At 39.7% G+C, this 13,810-nt stretch overlaps 1 protein-coding gene across 6 annotated transcripts in view; it reads right to left on the bottom strand.

The window, feature by feature from the left end:
- Nucleotides 1-1,392: 1,392 nt before the first annotated feature.
- Nucleotides 1,393-13,810, bottom strand: part of LOC123364545 (transmembrane protein 68-like) — a 33,274-nt gene continuing 20,856 nt past the window's right edge. For 5 of the 6 annotated variants that reach the window (XM_045006759.1, XM_045006761.1, XM_045006765.1 and 2 more), the window contains 4 exons: nt 10,498-10,691; nt 8,710-8,770; nt 6,256-6,395; nt 1,393-3,538 (listed from right to left, as the gene is read on the bottom strand). In XM_045006759.1, the coding sequence (XP_044862694.1) occupies nt 3,434-3,538; nt 6,256-6,395; nt 8,710-8,770; nt 10,498-10,691 (500 nt within the window). In that variant the 3' untranslated portion in view covers nt 1,393-3,433. Of the gene's footprint in view, nt 3,539-6,255; nt 6,396-8,709; nt 8,771-10,457; nt 10,692-13,810 lie in introns of those variants that run through there. The other variant, XM_045006764.1, reaches the window with a different exon arrangement.

Below are 13,810 nucleotides of genomic sequence, written 5' to 3'. Positions count from 1 at the left end.
GGAAGGACTGGGCTTGAAGGCCGCAGGTTTCAAATCGGCCATTTGATAAGCCCTGCTTAGGAGGATTCTGTAAAGGGGAGTCTGACCAACAAAATTCGGTCCAGATGATTGCTGGTCAATTCATGGCAATCAAAACAGACAGAGATGGGAAGTGGTTTTGAAGATTTGCAGAAGATTTTGACGTTTAGCCTGAGCTAAGAACTAGCATGTTGGACACTCCCCAGGTTGTCTCACTCCCATGGGTGCTAAGAGGGAATTGAGAGATGGCCAAATGCCCCTTTATGCTCTTGTGTGACAGCATGAGTTTGCACAGGGTTTATGTGCGGACCCAACAGACCCTGCTAATCAAAAAAATCCAGTCTTATGTGCATGAGGTGCACGAGCACCTACAGTGGATTCTACACTGACACACACTCAAAAGAACTGTATTTGTTGCAGCTATTGAAAAGAAAATTCCACCCTTTAAGTATGGTTTGTTCTACACCCCTCTACTAGGAGCTATCTGTCCTCACCTACTTCATCACTTGAGAACTTTTCATTTTTCAAGCTAACCACTTACGACAAGTTTATAGAGGTTAGCAATAATCAACTCTAACATTTATCATTACAATGGGAAAAACTCCACTTTAGCCCTTGCAAATCTTTCACAAAGTATAGTGGTATAAATTGCCAACATGGCACACTGTACAGGAAACCCAACACAAAATCTATTGCATAATTCATTATTTAAACATTGGTAGCATGATGAACTTCTCTAGCTTCCATCTTCTGTCAAAATATAAATGATTTCAGTTTAGAGATTCAGTATTAAATTACAGTAATCTCGGTGTCACTAAATCCACTATTGGATGAATATTAACTGCCAATAAAAAGCAGCCAAAAAACTGGCCAGTGAAAGGTTTTGGATTTGCAGGGGAAAGAGTGTTAATTCCATTTTAGTGTGATACTAGTACATTTCTAACCTGTCTTTGTTATGGCATTTCAGTTGAAATAAAGAGGCAAAAATTATCTTCTGTTCAGCAGATTATACAATATTTGTCGTTATTAGCCATCCATCTTGAAGGCAACTACAGCATTATTTTTATAACTTACTCCTAACATACAACACAATAGCTACTTACCACTAATCACTAATCACCCTTGGTAATACCTGGTAATACACTGCATAGTCCCAGAACAGTTGCCAATGTTTTTCACACCCATTCTTTCAATGTTTTCTTATTCCTTTCACTTAGTAATTATTTTTGGTATTCTATTTCTTTTTTCCTCCCCCACAACTGGACACTTTCTACTCCGCTGCTCAGATCCACTGGTAGTTTCAGATGGCCAAGTTACATGTACTCTCACACTTAATCCATACACAGTGAGCATAAAGTAATTTCAGGAGTCTACTCCAATTGTAATTTCAATTTTATTTGTCTGTACGGTATGTTTATACAGTACATATCACAAATAGAGAATTAAATATGAAAAGCCTATACAAACAAAAAGTGTATTTAATATCTAAAAAGTACAGATACTGCATTTGATTTGATACTTAGGTTTCAATACTTCTTAAATTAAAGGGACAAAGTCAGGTGAAATTTGGCCCCATGTGAAGTAAAAGCAAGTTTTTCAAAATTTAAGATCAACATAATAGGTCTCTCTCTCTCTCTCTCATTTAATTCCCATGAAAAAAGAATTAAGTGTTCCCCTATAATGTGTGCTACTCCAACAGTGCAGCACTGCCCTACTGCATCCTGAAAGGTATCTACAGATTAGCTAATCTGTTTTCATTGCCCACCTTGAGAAAAATGCAAAAATAAAGTATCTAACTTACCCAAAAATAAGTTTTAGTAAAAATTCTCAGTTTTAATGGTCTAATGCATAAAACAGAACAATAAATTAAAGTTAAAGTTATTCTTAGATCATGATAGCATCCCCTTAAGTTTTCAAGTAGATCACAAATCAACAAAGACTGTGGAAAGGGCATTTGTTTTCACAACATGATTTTTTTCAAGCTTAAACATTTTAACTAAACATTTAAAATCAAACAGAACACCACAGTGTACACAGAGATGAACTGTTTCTACAGATCTTATAATGTACAGACATTTGTTCCCCCCATACAATGACTCTACACTGAATATAAAACCCTGATCCTGCAAACATATGCACATACGTCCCATTTAAATCAATGTGTCTAAGTTGTGTGTAAAGTAAGGCATGTCCATAAGTGTTTGCAGGAATTAACCAAACTGTAACAGTTAAGTGAAAAAGATTTGCTCTTTGTCTCTTTAAAAGTGTTTTGTTTTGTTTTTAAAAAGGCCTACCAGGAGATGATGGCCTCCTACAATTAAAGAACACTCCCAGACATTAATTTTACAGTCACTGACAGTCTGAGTACTTATCTACAGGAAATATGGTGAAACTTTGAAAAAAACATTACACATTGCATTCTATTTTGTAATACAATTAAAAATTCTGACTGTTGCAGTTTTGAATATTACTCATGCCTTCTTTCTGAAACATTAGGCATTCAGTTCACTGTGCCAGAAAATCTGGTTTTCTGTTCGCAGATTTATGGGGCTACTGTGTTTAGTCAGAGACAAAAAAAAAAAAAACCATGTGGTTTTACCCTGAAAAATGACTTCATCAAAATAGCATTATGGGATTCCATATGTATTGTGTCTTACTGGTTTCTGTAAGAAGTTTGCTCAGTTTCTTGGGGGGAGGAAGGAGGGTGTTGTTTTTGTTTTCCTTCTAATAAAGCTCCAGCCCCACAAACTCTTTCTGGGCTCCAACAATAAAGCTGGATACCTTCCAGCTGAAGCATTTCCACCAGGACTACAGGATCTGCATGTAAAACTAGGTGACTAGTTACACCTGTCTATGCCAACACCTTTGAATGTAATTTAAGTTTGTACAGATGTAGCCAAGGGCATAATCTAAAGAAAATAGGTTTTCACAGGTGTAGTTCAGGGCTTTATTTAGTTGGAAGAACCTCTATTACTGGTGATGGTTTAGATAGAAAGAATCTAGCTTGTATGTCAGAATCTGCCATGAGTTTGCAGGCTTGGCAGTTAGACAAAACTTTTTTTTTTTACCTGCAAATTTGAGATGGAAATTATCAAAAGACCATGAATATGGAAGCCTCCAATGTCATTTTCACTAAGTTATTTTTCAATATAGAACTGCACTTGAAAGCGAATTACTTTAGTCAGATTTTTACCTGAGTAAAACTGCAAGTTTGGGCTCAAGTTTGATAGTGGTCACTGAAGGGGGAAAAAAAAAATCATTGCTCACAGCTCTTGTTAAACTATACAGAAAACATCTGCATTAAAAAAGAAATATCATTAAGACAATGCATGTAATAATCAATTTTGAGGATAATATAAGTTAAACAGTTTTGAAAATATTACAAGTAAATGTGTAGTTTGTTATGCACCACACACTAGTCTTCTTTCTGTGTCGTCTCAAATCGTTCCATTAAAGCCCTAAATACATTTCCTGGTATTTTCTGATGTCTGTCTATTAAAGACTGGATTGCAGCCTTTGCCTGTTAAGAGAAAAAGAAATTGCAAGGAAATTAACTAACTGTTCTTTTATATTAAACTAGTGGGAATACAGCAATTCATAGAATAGATTTTCATCCTACTAAAAATTCCAGAATCCAGGGCACAATACCTACTTTTAAATTAAAACCAGGGGAAATGTACATAGGATCTTTTTCAAAGAAACCACTTACAATTTATTCCTTTACAGACGCCAATGATGCCTGATGTATCTACTTTTGATAAGTATAAATGGCAAAGCACCAGTAAAAAGTACATGCTCACTCCACCTAAGTGTCTAAACATGTAAAGTTTCCATAAAAATATAAAGAAATTAAGCTAATGATGTCTCATAGCTATCATGATGGGAAAATACACCTATAGAACATTGCCTATCTGAAGCTTTCAGGAGATATCCGAACACTTTTGATTAATTGGTCCAGTTGTCATGGGAGATAGTCCAACAGGTTTTGAAGTCTGCGTTTAGGATTAGAGGAAATGCAGGCACTAAGCAAAAAGATTTCAAAGCCTGATATACAACTCCCTTAAATGATAAATCGAAAGCCGCCTTTTCCAAATCCCCCTAGCTTTGCAGCTCTACAGGACTAGTGCTTTAGGCAAACCATGGGGGGAGAAATATCTGAGCTTTAGTTAAATGGGGTTTAAGTAGTACAGTCAAACATTTATCAGCTATGTCATCTTTCAATAAATATGTTCAAAGAGAGCAAACCAGCTAATGAGACCAACCAATTTGATACTGACACAGTCAAAACTTTCATGAGATAGTGAAGGATCTCCTTTCAGAATGCTTATTTTATAAGTACATATTTAAAGAACTTCTGATTATTGACCTAAAATCGCCATTGCCTGCACCATTCATACCTACCAGTCCACCAAAGATCTGCGGGCCTCCTGTACTCTGCACTCACAAAGGCTAGTCATAATTATATGAACATAAAACAGTAGATGACCATAAAATAGAAATGATGACTGAACTAGTCATCTATGAACATACTAAATTTGAAAAGCTTGTGCATGTTGTGTGGGTGTAGGTCAGACACTTAAGACGACGAAGAACTAGAATGTGTAGCTAGGAGGTGGAGAGATCATTTTGCTTTAATGTGATTTTACTTCCTGTTAACATCCATTATTCTCAATAGCAGATCTGGTGGGTTTAACATTTCTTAGTAGTTTTCTTTTACATAAGCCAAGAAATAGAAGGACCTCCTTTGGGACAAATGTAGATGACTTTCATGAACAGGTAAGTACAGCTATTTTCATCGGGATAGAATTCACACTAGAATTTAAGATTATTTGGGTCAGAATGACAGCTTAACACCATGCACTGTTTCAAGAGCCCAAGAACCTATTTCTGTGCCAGAACTTCCTTACCTCCATTTCATATATTATAGCTATCAGCATAGGACAGAAGAGGGTTACAAGAATCAAACAATGAAGAAATCTATCATGAATTCTGACAACATAAGACAGGGATGTAACAACTATAGATGTGTTTTAGAGGGCCACACTGCGCTATGTAACACTTAACTCTTAAGATAAAAATCACTAACTTGAAAACAAATACTTCCAGTATCTATATACAGTAAAAGCTGTTTTATCCAGCACTTCACCAACCAGAAAGCTCTATAAACCAGAATTTTCTGACCTTCATTAAAAGTCCAGTTTATTCCCCAGTTGGCACGTGGCCAGCAGTGTGTTGGGGGCATGTGAGGGGATGTGGAGCACAGGCTCTGGGAGGGAGTTTGGGTATGAAGCACAGGAGGAGGCTCAGGGTGCCGGATTCGGGGGGTGCTCACCTCAGGCGGCTCCCCACAAGGGGCAACCTATCCCGGCTACTCCTAGGCAGAGGCGCGGCAGGTGGCTCTGTGCGCTAACTCCGCAGCTCCCATTGGCCGGAAACTGCAGCGGTGGCACCTGTGGGTGGAGGCAGCACACAGCGCCGCCTGCCATGACTCCACCTAGGAGCAGCCGGGACAGGTCGCCGCATGCGGGGAGCCGCCCGAATTGAGCGCCCCCAGGGTCCGGCACCCCCCACTCCCTCCCCCGCCCCAAGACCCCTCCCACACCCAAATTCTCTCCCAGATCCCATGCTCCGCACCCCCTCCCTCGCCCCAACCCTCCACCCAAACTCCCTCCCTCTTAGTTAACCCACATTTTTCATTTACCGGCATCCTCCATTCCTCCAACATGCTGGATAAAACAGCTTTTACTGTAATAAGCTTCCAGGATTGTCAATCTCTCCTTATGTCACTCTGAAGCCTAGAGTTTCTGCTGAGTCAGTGTGAAGGGACAGAAACAGCTACAAGCATGGTAGATAGATCTCTTTGTTTAGAATATCACCAGTTTCAATCGTCACATGGATTTTTAAATTCTCAGCCATTTTGACTTTATGAATTACACCCATGCCAAGAATCCTAGGCCACTAATATATCACCACCCTTACTCTACAGGTAATCTGCATAGGCTGTATGAGGGAGACTGCATAGATAGTGGATCTCTTGGCCCAACAACCACAGTTCACTAGGTCCAATCATCACTGGGATTCACAATCTTTTACTTTCCAATTTGTGGAATTCTCATCTATCTATCTATCTATTTATTTATTTAAACACTCATGGCTTCATGACAGCAGGGACTTTCAACTACTAGTATTTTAAACAGTTTCAGTATTGCAAGTAGGGGAAAAAACCCCAAACCTTACCTTTCCAGACAGTTCTGCGGCATTTATATTTGGATCATATGGAATAGGATCTCCAATGTATGTACGAAATTTGACTGGAAACTCTCCGTATATAGGAACAAGTGGTAATCGAAGACGTTCATATATCAACCTAAATAATCCTGTTTTTCAGTTTAAAAAAATATTAATTTGCATTTTGGGAGGCAGTAGATAAATTAACTTGTAAAGTAACCCAGGCCTCTGATCTCAGGTTCCCAAATGAACAACAGTATCTTTGAAGTGCTATTCCACCCTTCATCTTCACTTTGTAAAAATGGAAGAGTCACAGCCAAAACAAAAGTAACCTCAACCCTCTCCTATTATGCCTGGAAGGGAGCTTTTTAGAGTTCTCTTCTGCCAACAGCAGAAGGTAATCCAGTGACTGCCAGTGAAAGGGCAAGGAGAGCTACTTGAGATAGATGGGAGTTAAGATTAGTAGATAGCCTCCTCAAAATCCTGTGGAGAGGGGTATGACTGGAGGGAAGAAAGGGTGCACACAGGACAGCAAACCCTCCCCTATCTAACAGGAGAAAAGGAAACAGGCACCCCTAGGAGACCCTCCTCAACTGATTCCTGTCAGGGAGGGATGTCAAATATCTATTTTTTAAAATCTCCAAAACAACCCCCTACCAAACTAAAATGCACATACACCTATCTCTTCCCCTTGGCCCCCAAAATATGAGAAGGAGAGAATGAACCACACATGATAGATGTAAATCACATTGCTTAACACGCTACTGAAAGATGCTCAGATACTAGCGTAATAAGGGCAATATAAGAACCTATAGAAGGCTAGAATTTAGAATAGAACTAGCTACCTGAATTCAGGGATTTGGGGTCTGGAGGGAAGGGAAAGGAATCCTTCAATTGGAAGAGGCCTGGGTGAGAAAGGAGAGTTGCACACACAAAAAACCTACTGCTCTGGTCCCCACCATGTGGAAGATCAAAGAGCCATCCTGCACTATAGAGTGTATATGGCATATTATATATTGATTTTTAGGAGACAAAATCAGAGGCATCAGTCAGCATTAAGTGGCCTCCATCATATGCTTATTTATTTTACTATTTTTTTTAAAGCACTTATCTCAAGGTCACCAGAGTGGAGTCATCTCAAAGCTGTGACAGTAATAGACCTGTGACCTTAGACTAGAACTTAGTTTAACAGAGTGTAAAGAGATAAGAAAATCATCAGTTACTGGGTTATTAAGTTTTGTGTACAGAGCATACAAGACCTAAGAAAGTCCAAATGTAATGAAAGCAATGACTGGCAGATCTAAAAGGACAAAATATACCAATAATAAGTTAACTAAATTTCTCTAAGATATCTACTAATCCTACTGCAAATAGCAGGAAAGATATTAGATCAAAACAACCCCAATTCTTCGTAGAATAGAAACAAACTCCCAAGGCACTAGAGATTGTAGCACTTCTAGGGATGGAGCTTTTTGCAAAAGCCAAGTTTGGTCTTGTACCTTTAGAATTACAGAGGGTGGCACCATGGCTTAGCTAGCGCCTTTCTAGTGAAAAGGAGCTCCTGGGTTTCATTCCCAGTGATGCCTTCCTTAGCTAGCCTCTCTCCTATGCTGGTAGCTTAGCTACATGGTCTAAGGAACTGGATGAAGGCTCCGGTCTCTTTAGGGGTGTGGGTTTGAATCCCACCTCTACAACATGCCACTTTTACAGGAGGTCAGAATAGATGACTATAATGGTCCCTTCTGGCCTATGAATCTTGAATACTGCATCAATTAATGGTTGTATGTCTATTTTGTAGTGCATGGAGAACATGTGGCTACCTTGCACTTCTCCGTTTGTTGCCCGAGTTCTCTCTGTCCAGAATTCTGTCCCTGATCATGACTGGAAGCAATGTCAGGAGGAAAGATTGCTTTTTGCCTGTAGTACTGTGAAACAGGAGAAGGAGCAGCTGTGGTTGAGATAGAAGGTGCTACACAGACAGATGTGGCTACTGTAGTAATCCTCTGACCCATATGCAGGAGCCTAGAGGAGAGGTATGTCTAATGCAACCTGCACTAGTGGCTCAGCAGAGACCCTGTCATCTAGCTGTCCTAGGAGCAAACTGTTTAGACTTCATGTGTGTGTTTTGGAAGAACTGAAGGGGGAGGGGTAAGTGGAAAGAGAGAGGCGGGACACGTATTTATTTTCACACATGTTTTCTGCCTGATTAGCAAACTAGATATGGATTAAAATTAAGTTGAACTGTTTAGATTTTTTCCCCACCTTTAAATAAATGTAGGCAGCATTAATTAGAGCTGGTCTACCTCCCAAACTCAGAACAGAAAACTCACAGTAGGCATAGCAGACATGTTAATCGTATGACAAATCTAAACACAGATTTTAAAGAGAGTATTTCTACTGAGGTAAGGAGATTGAACATATACAGAAAATTAAAAATAGAAAAATAGATATTTTATATCTTACTTATTCCTCCTAATGTCCTAATTCCTTCCCGAACATTTTGTGTGAACATAGGAATGATGGGCTATGAGAAAAAAGAAAGACAAGAATTTAATGCAAATATGTGGAAGACTGTTTTACATAGTGTTTATTTGAAAACAAATGTGCAACTTATTTGATAAATACATTTCACAGACAGCTGATTTTTCAGTGAACACCACAATGTTCTACAAGCTATTTTACCATAGTACTGAAAGGTCCAAATTGGAAGATACCACCTACTAATGTAGAGTTGGTACAGTTAGTATATTTCAGTCGGTCAATCTTCTTAAAGTCACGTATAGCTTTAGAGCCCCCGCAGCACTTAGAACAGGATTCTGCAAGCATTTGCACATGTGTGACTTTACTCATTTGAGTAGCCTTCTGGACTTAAATAAGCAATTACATATGTGCAAGATTTGCAGGACTGGGACCATAGGGTGCTTGATTAATATATGTGTAGGCAATGTTATTGTCTCAGACCTAAATTAAATTGGGCAGAGCATCATGGCTAGGGATATAAGGAATCATTTGCTGGGGCAAACTATGGGGAGTTATGTTAACATTTAACATATTCTGCTATCCATACATTCAAGTATCAGAGGGGTAGCCGTGTTAGTCTGGTTCTGTAGAAGCAGCAAAGAATCCTGTGGCACCTTATAGACTAACAGACGTTTTGCAGCATGAGCTTTCGTGGGTGAATGCCCACTTCTTCGGATGTCTTGCATCCGAAGAAGTGGGCATTCACCCACGAAAGCTCATGCTGCAAAACGTCTGTTAGTCTATAAGGTGCCACAGGATTCTTTGCTGCTTATCCATACATTGTTAATGATGCTGTAGAAATTGACATAAGGCTGTCAAATTTACAAAAGCTTTTGGAGGCCCTTATTGTTAAAGGTTATTTAATCTCAAATTGGTCTGTCATACATCCACATCATAAATACACACACGCACACCATTAGCTAGCATTTGTAGCCACATATGACTACTATACCGCTTATCATTACACCAGCATTTAGTTACATGAGCATATTTCTCATAGAAGACAAAATATTTTCATCTCATATTTCCTAAGAATTTGAACAAACATCTGTAACATCTTGTAGAACAGTTTAGTACTGTATGGAAGATGGAACTCATGGAAGTCATTTAGCTAAGTCACACTAATAATTTTGAGCCACAGAAGCACTCAGATTTTGGTTACTGGACTCTGACACTTAGAGATTAAACAAATGCTAGGATAATATATCACCAATAGGTTTTTTTTTAGCATTTTAAGGAAAGATACTCCAATACTACATACACTACTGTACTATTAAAAGTTTGTGACATGAGCTTGTGCAAAATGAAAGTTAGCTGAATTTCAATATCAGACAAAAAAGAAATTAAAAAATTATACAACTAAGCATACCTATCTCATAGAACTGGAAGGGACCCCAAAAGGTCATTGAGTCCCCTGCCTTCACTAGCAGGACCAAGTACTGATTTTTGCCCCAGATCCCTATATGGTCCCCTTAAGGATTGATCTCACAACCCTGGGTTTAGCAGGCCAATGCTCAAACCAGTGAGCTATTCCTCCCCATGCATTAAGAAACAGGAGAGGAGATAGAATGATATAATTTAGTTACAAACATTAGGAAGAAACTATTTATGATACATCTATAACATAAATATTTGCTTTACTGTGCTGAGAAAAATAGCATTAGTCCCAGAGAAAGACCTAAAAATCTAACCTTCTTTGCTTCTGTTCTGTGATCCTCCACACACACTCACCACTTTTGCATCAATGGCCACCTGAGCAAAGCCCGTACGATTACCCCATACAAGAACATAGGTTTCATCACTAAAGAGTGCTTCTCTAACTCCACCTGGCGAGATAGCCACCAAGTGGCCATTCTTCAGAGCTTTAACACATTCTTCCTTTGGTCCATGCATAACACCAAACACATCAAGTAAAAGTTTAAAACCTGCAAGATGTAAAAAATAAGTTATCAACACAGAACATTTAAGATGTGTTACATAGCTATTGATTTCACACATTCTCAAAACAAAATATATTGGTCAAGATTTTCAAAACAGTAGTGATTTGGGGTACCCAAGCTGAGATACTTCTAAAAGGGTCTGGTTTTCAGAAGGTATAGAGCATCCATTTTCTGAAAGTCAGCCACTTTAGAAGCATTCCAAATGGGGCACCCCCCAAAAAAATATCACTATGAGGTTTTGAAAATCCTGGCCAATAAAATCTAAACTTTAAAGCAGGCCTGCACAACTCGTAAAGCGGCGAGAGCCATATTATTCCAAATAAAACAGCTGAGGGCCAAACCCCCCAGCCCTGCCGAACCACCATCCCCCAGCACCGCCTGCCCCCTGGAAACAAACCCTCCTTCCCCAGCGCTGCCCCTCCGAACAGCGGTATTGAACCTTGGTAATATGTTATAGCGGGCCCCTAAGGTAGTAAAATTAAGTTAAAGAAAAATGTCTTTTTGCTAGAAGTAGAATAAGATCTTCCCCCAACGATGTAATCAATTGCCCTGTTGAATGAATGAGGTGTGAATGAGGAAGGCGTGGAAGGCAGGCGCCTCCAGACAGCTGAAACCCTTGGAGAGGGGATGGGAGCCAGACCAGATCAGTAGAACGGGTCAGCCATTGACTCCTCACTCGCCTCCTCAGCCCCCCACCCCTCCGACTCGCCTACTGACCCCCCACCATTGCCCGCCTGGTCGCCTCCTCAGTCTCCCACCCCCCCAGCTCACCTCCTAACCCCCCACCACTGCCCGCCCGCCTCTTCAGCCCCCCTCCCTCACCCACCACTTCCCTACTCACCCCCCGCGGGCCACACAGTGAGCCCACGTGGGCCGCATGTGGCCCCCAGGCCGCATGTTGTGCAGGCCTGCTTTAAAGGATTGTTTTTAATGGCTCTGTACATCACACCTAATCAAATTAGGTGCTACCTCATAATCAGTAGTAACAACTTCAATCATAACAAAAAAAATCAAACCAACAAAAACACAGTGATGCCTTTGGCCAGGTTAATCAACTAGGCAGGAGGAGTAAGCACAGTCGACAGGGGCACCGCGGCAGTTGACTCACCACCGTGAGGATGGCCAGGTAAGTCGAACTAAGATACTTCGACTTCAGCTACGCAAATAGCGTAGCTGAAGTTGCGTATCATAGTTCGAACTCCCCCCTAGTGTAGACCAGCCCTTAGTTAACCTCCTGACTGAGATGAATGAGGCACCTCTCAGAGCTATTATTCCAGCCTCTTTGCAGATTTACATACCTCTCTCTTCACTGATTACACTCAATTCATATTTTTGAGGGTTTCCCCTACCCAACCATAACAACTAGCAACTTACTGTTTTTTTAAAAGAAAGCTGAGACCAGGTCCACATAAGAAGTGTTTACTGGTATGGGAATGCCAGTATACTATACTGACAGCGCTCCTGTGGGCACAGCTATACTAGCAAAGCTGTGATTTATACTTGTACAGTAATTTCACAGAATAGGGGAGGGGCAGTACAGGGTGGTTTAAGGTACAGCAATAAGAATGCAGCTTATTCTTCTTAACTGACATAGCAAGATACTCCTAGTGCAGACCTGACCTAAGCAAACTGAGTTATGAGTATAAGAAAAACACTATTTTTAGGTCATCTGATTTTTTTTTTAAATTCATTTCTTAAAAGCGTAAAACATAGGAGGGCAGGGATTAAGAATTTTATTTTAAATTAAAGTTTTGGAGAAGAACGTAGAAGTTAATGATATCTTCTACAAGCTAAAAAATAGAACATATTTTTAACTGATATGATTTAACATGCACAATTCGCTGCTTTTTCAGAGCACATTTTGCAAAGCTGCTGTAATTAGGGTTGAGGTTAGCCAGAGCAATATCATGGCTGGCGATATGGAATATTTGTCTAAAATTTTTTTTTTTTAAGAAGAAATTTTTCCTTCAGCCCCAGACTTATCCTAATTTTGAAGTTTAAACTTGGGCAATAGATTTTCCTGGGTTAGATGGAAAAAAAAATAAGACTAATTCTCTCCCCCTTCCCATGTAATAATATCAAGCACAGTCTAACTTTCAAAGTTCAAACGTTTTACATAGTTAGCCTTTGCTAAGGAGCACTGTGTTCTGAGTTCATAAAAAGGACTCTTTCAAAATGTAATTTGAAGCAGTGAAAAAATAATGTAACTCCACAAACGTGAACTCATACAGAAAGATTCTCAGCAGGAATTCAATAAGACTATGCTAATTTCTACTAGATGAGGATCTGGCCCATAATATATGTATACGTGCAGCACACACGAACACCAAATTGCCCACTTTCCTACAACTGTTAAGAGGCACACGTCAACCAAGATGGACTCCACTCAGTTGCCTAAGACTTTAAAAAAAAACAAAAAACAAACAAAAAAACAAAACAATTGCAAGTCTTAAAATTACGTGAAAAAAGCTATGTTTATGAAAAATTAATGTACAAGTAAAATGAGAGGAAATGGAAGAGGCAAGGTTCCTACAGTACCATGAACTCAGCTATACTGCACATGTTGTTTCCATTTATTTTTATAAATGTGTAGTTTAATGTATTATTGTTCGTTAAATCTAATCCATTCAATATACTGGATGGGCAGGATGGCTGACTTAAGGTTCTTTTATGTTAACTGAACAATTCTAAGGTCTGGTCTACACGGGGGTGGGAATCAATCTAAGTTACGCAACTTCAGCTACGTGAATGACATAGCTGAAGTTGACATACTTAGATCTACTCACCGCAAGGTCTTCACTGCAGTGAGTCAACTGCTGATGCTCCCCCATCGACTCCACCTGCGCCTCTCGCCCCGGTGGAGTACCGGAGTCGATGGGAGAGCACTCGGCTGCCCATTTATTGCGTCTAGACTAGACGTGATAAATTGACCCCCGCTGGATCAATCGCTGCCCGTCATGGGTACAAGCCCTAACACTGCATGGCAGTTCTTTCCATTTAATAACCAAAAACCTAAGTTCTTCAGAAGAGAACACACTCTTATCCATTTAAATAATATGCACAAATATTCTGAAATCTATGCACCTTAAACTATACTGAACTTT

This window comes from Mauremys mutica, chromosome 2 (assembly GCF_020497125.1).
Source record: "Mauremys mutica isolate MM-2020 ecotype Southern chromosome 2, ASM2049712v1, whole genome shotgun sequence".
Lineage (NCBI taxonomy): Eukaryota > Metazoa > Chordata > Testudines > Geoemydidae > Mauremys > Mauremys mutica.
This window is presented reverse-complemented; position numbering and strand designations above follow the sequence as displayed.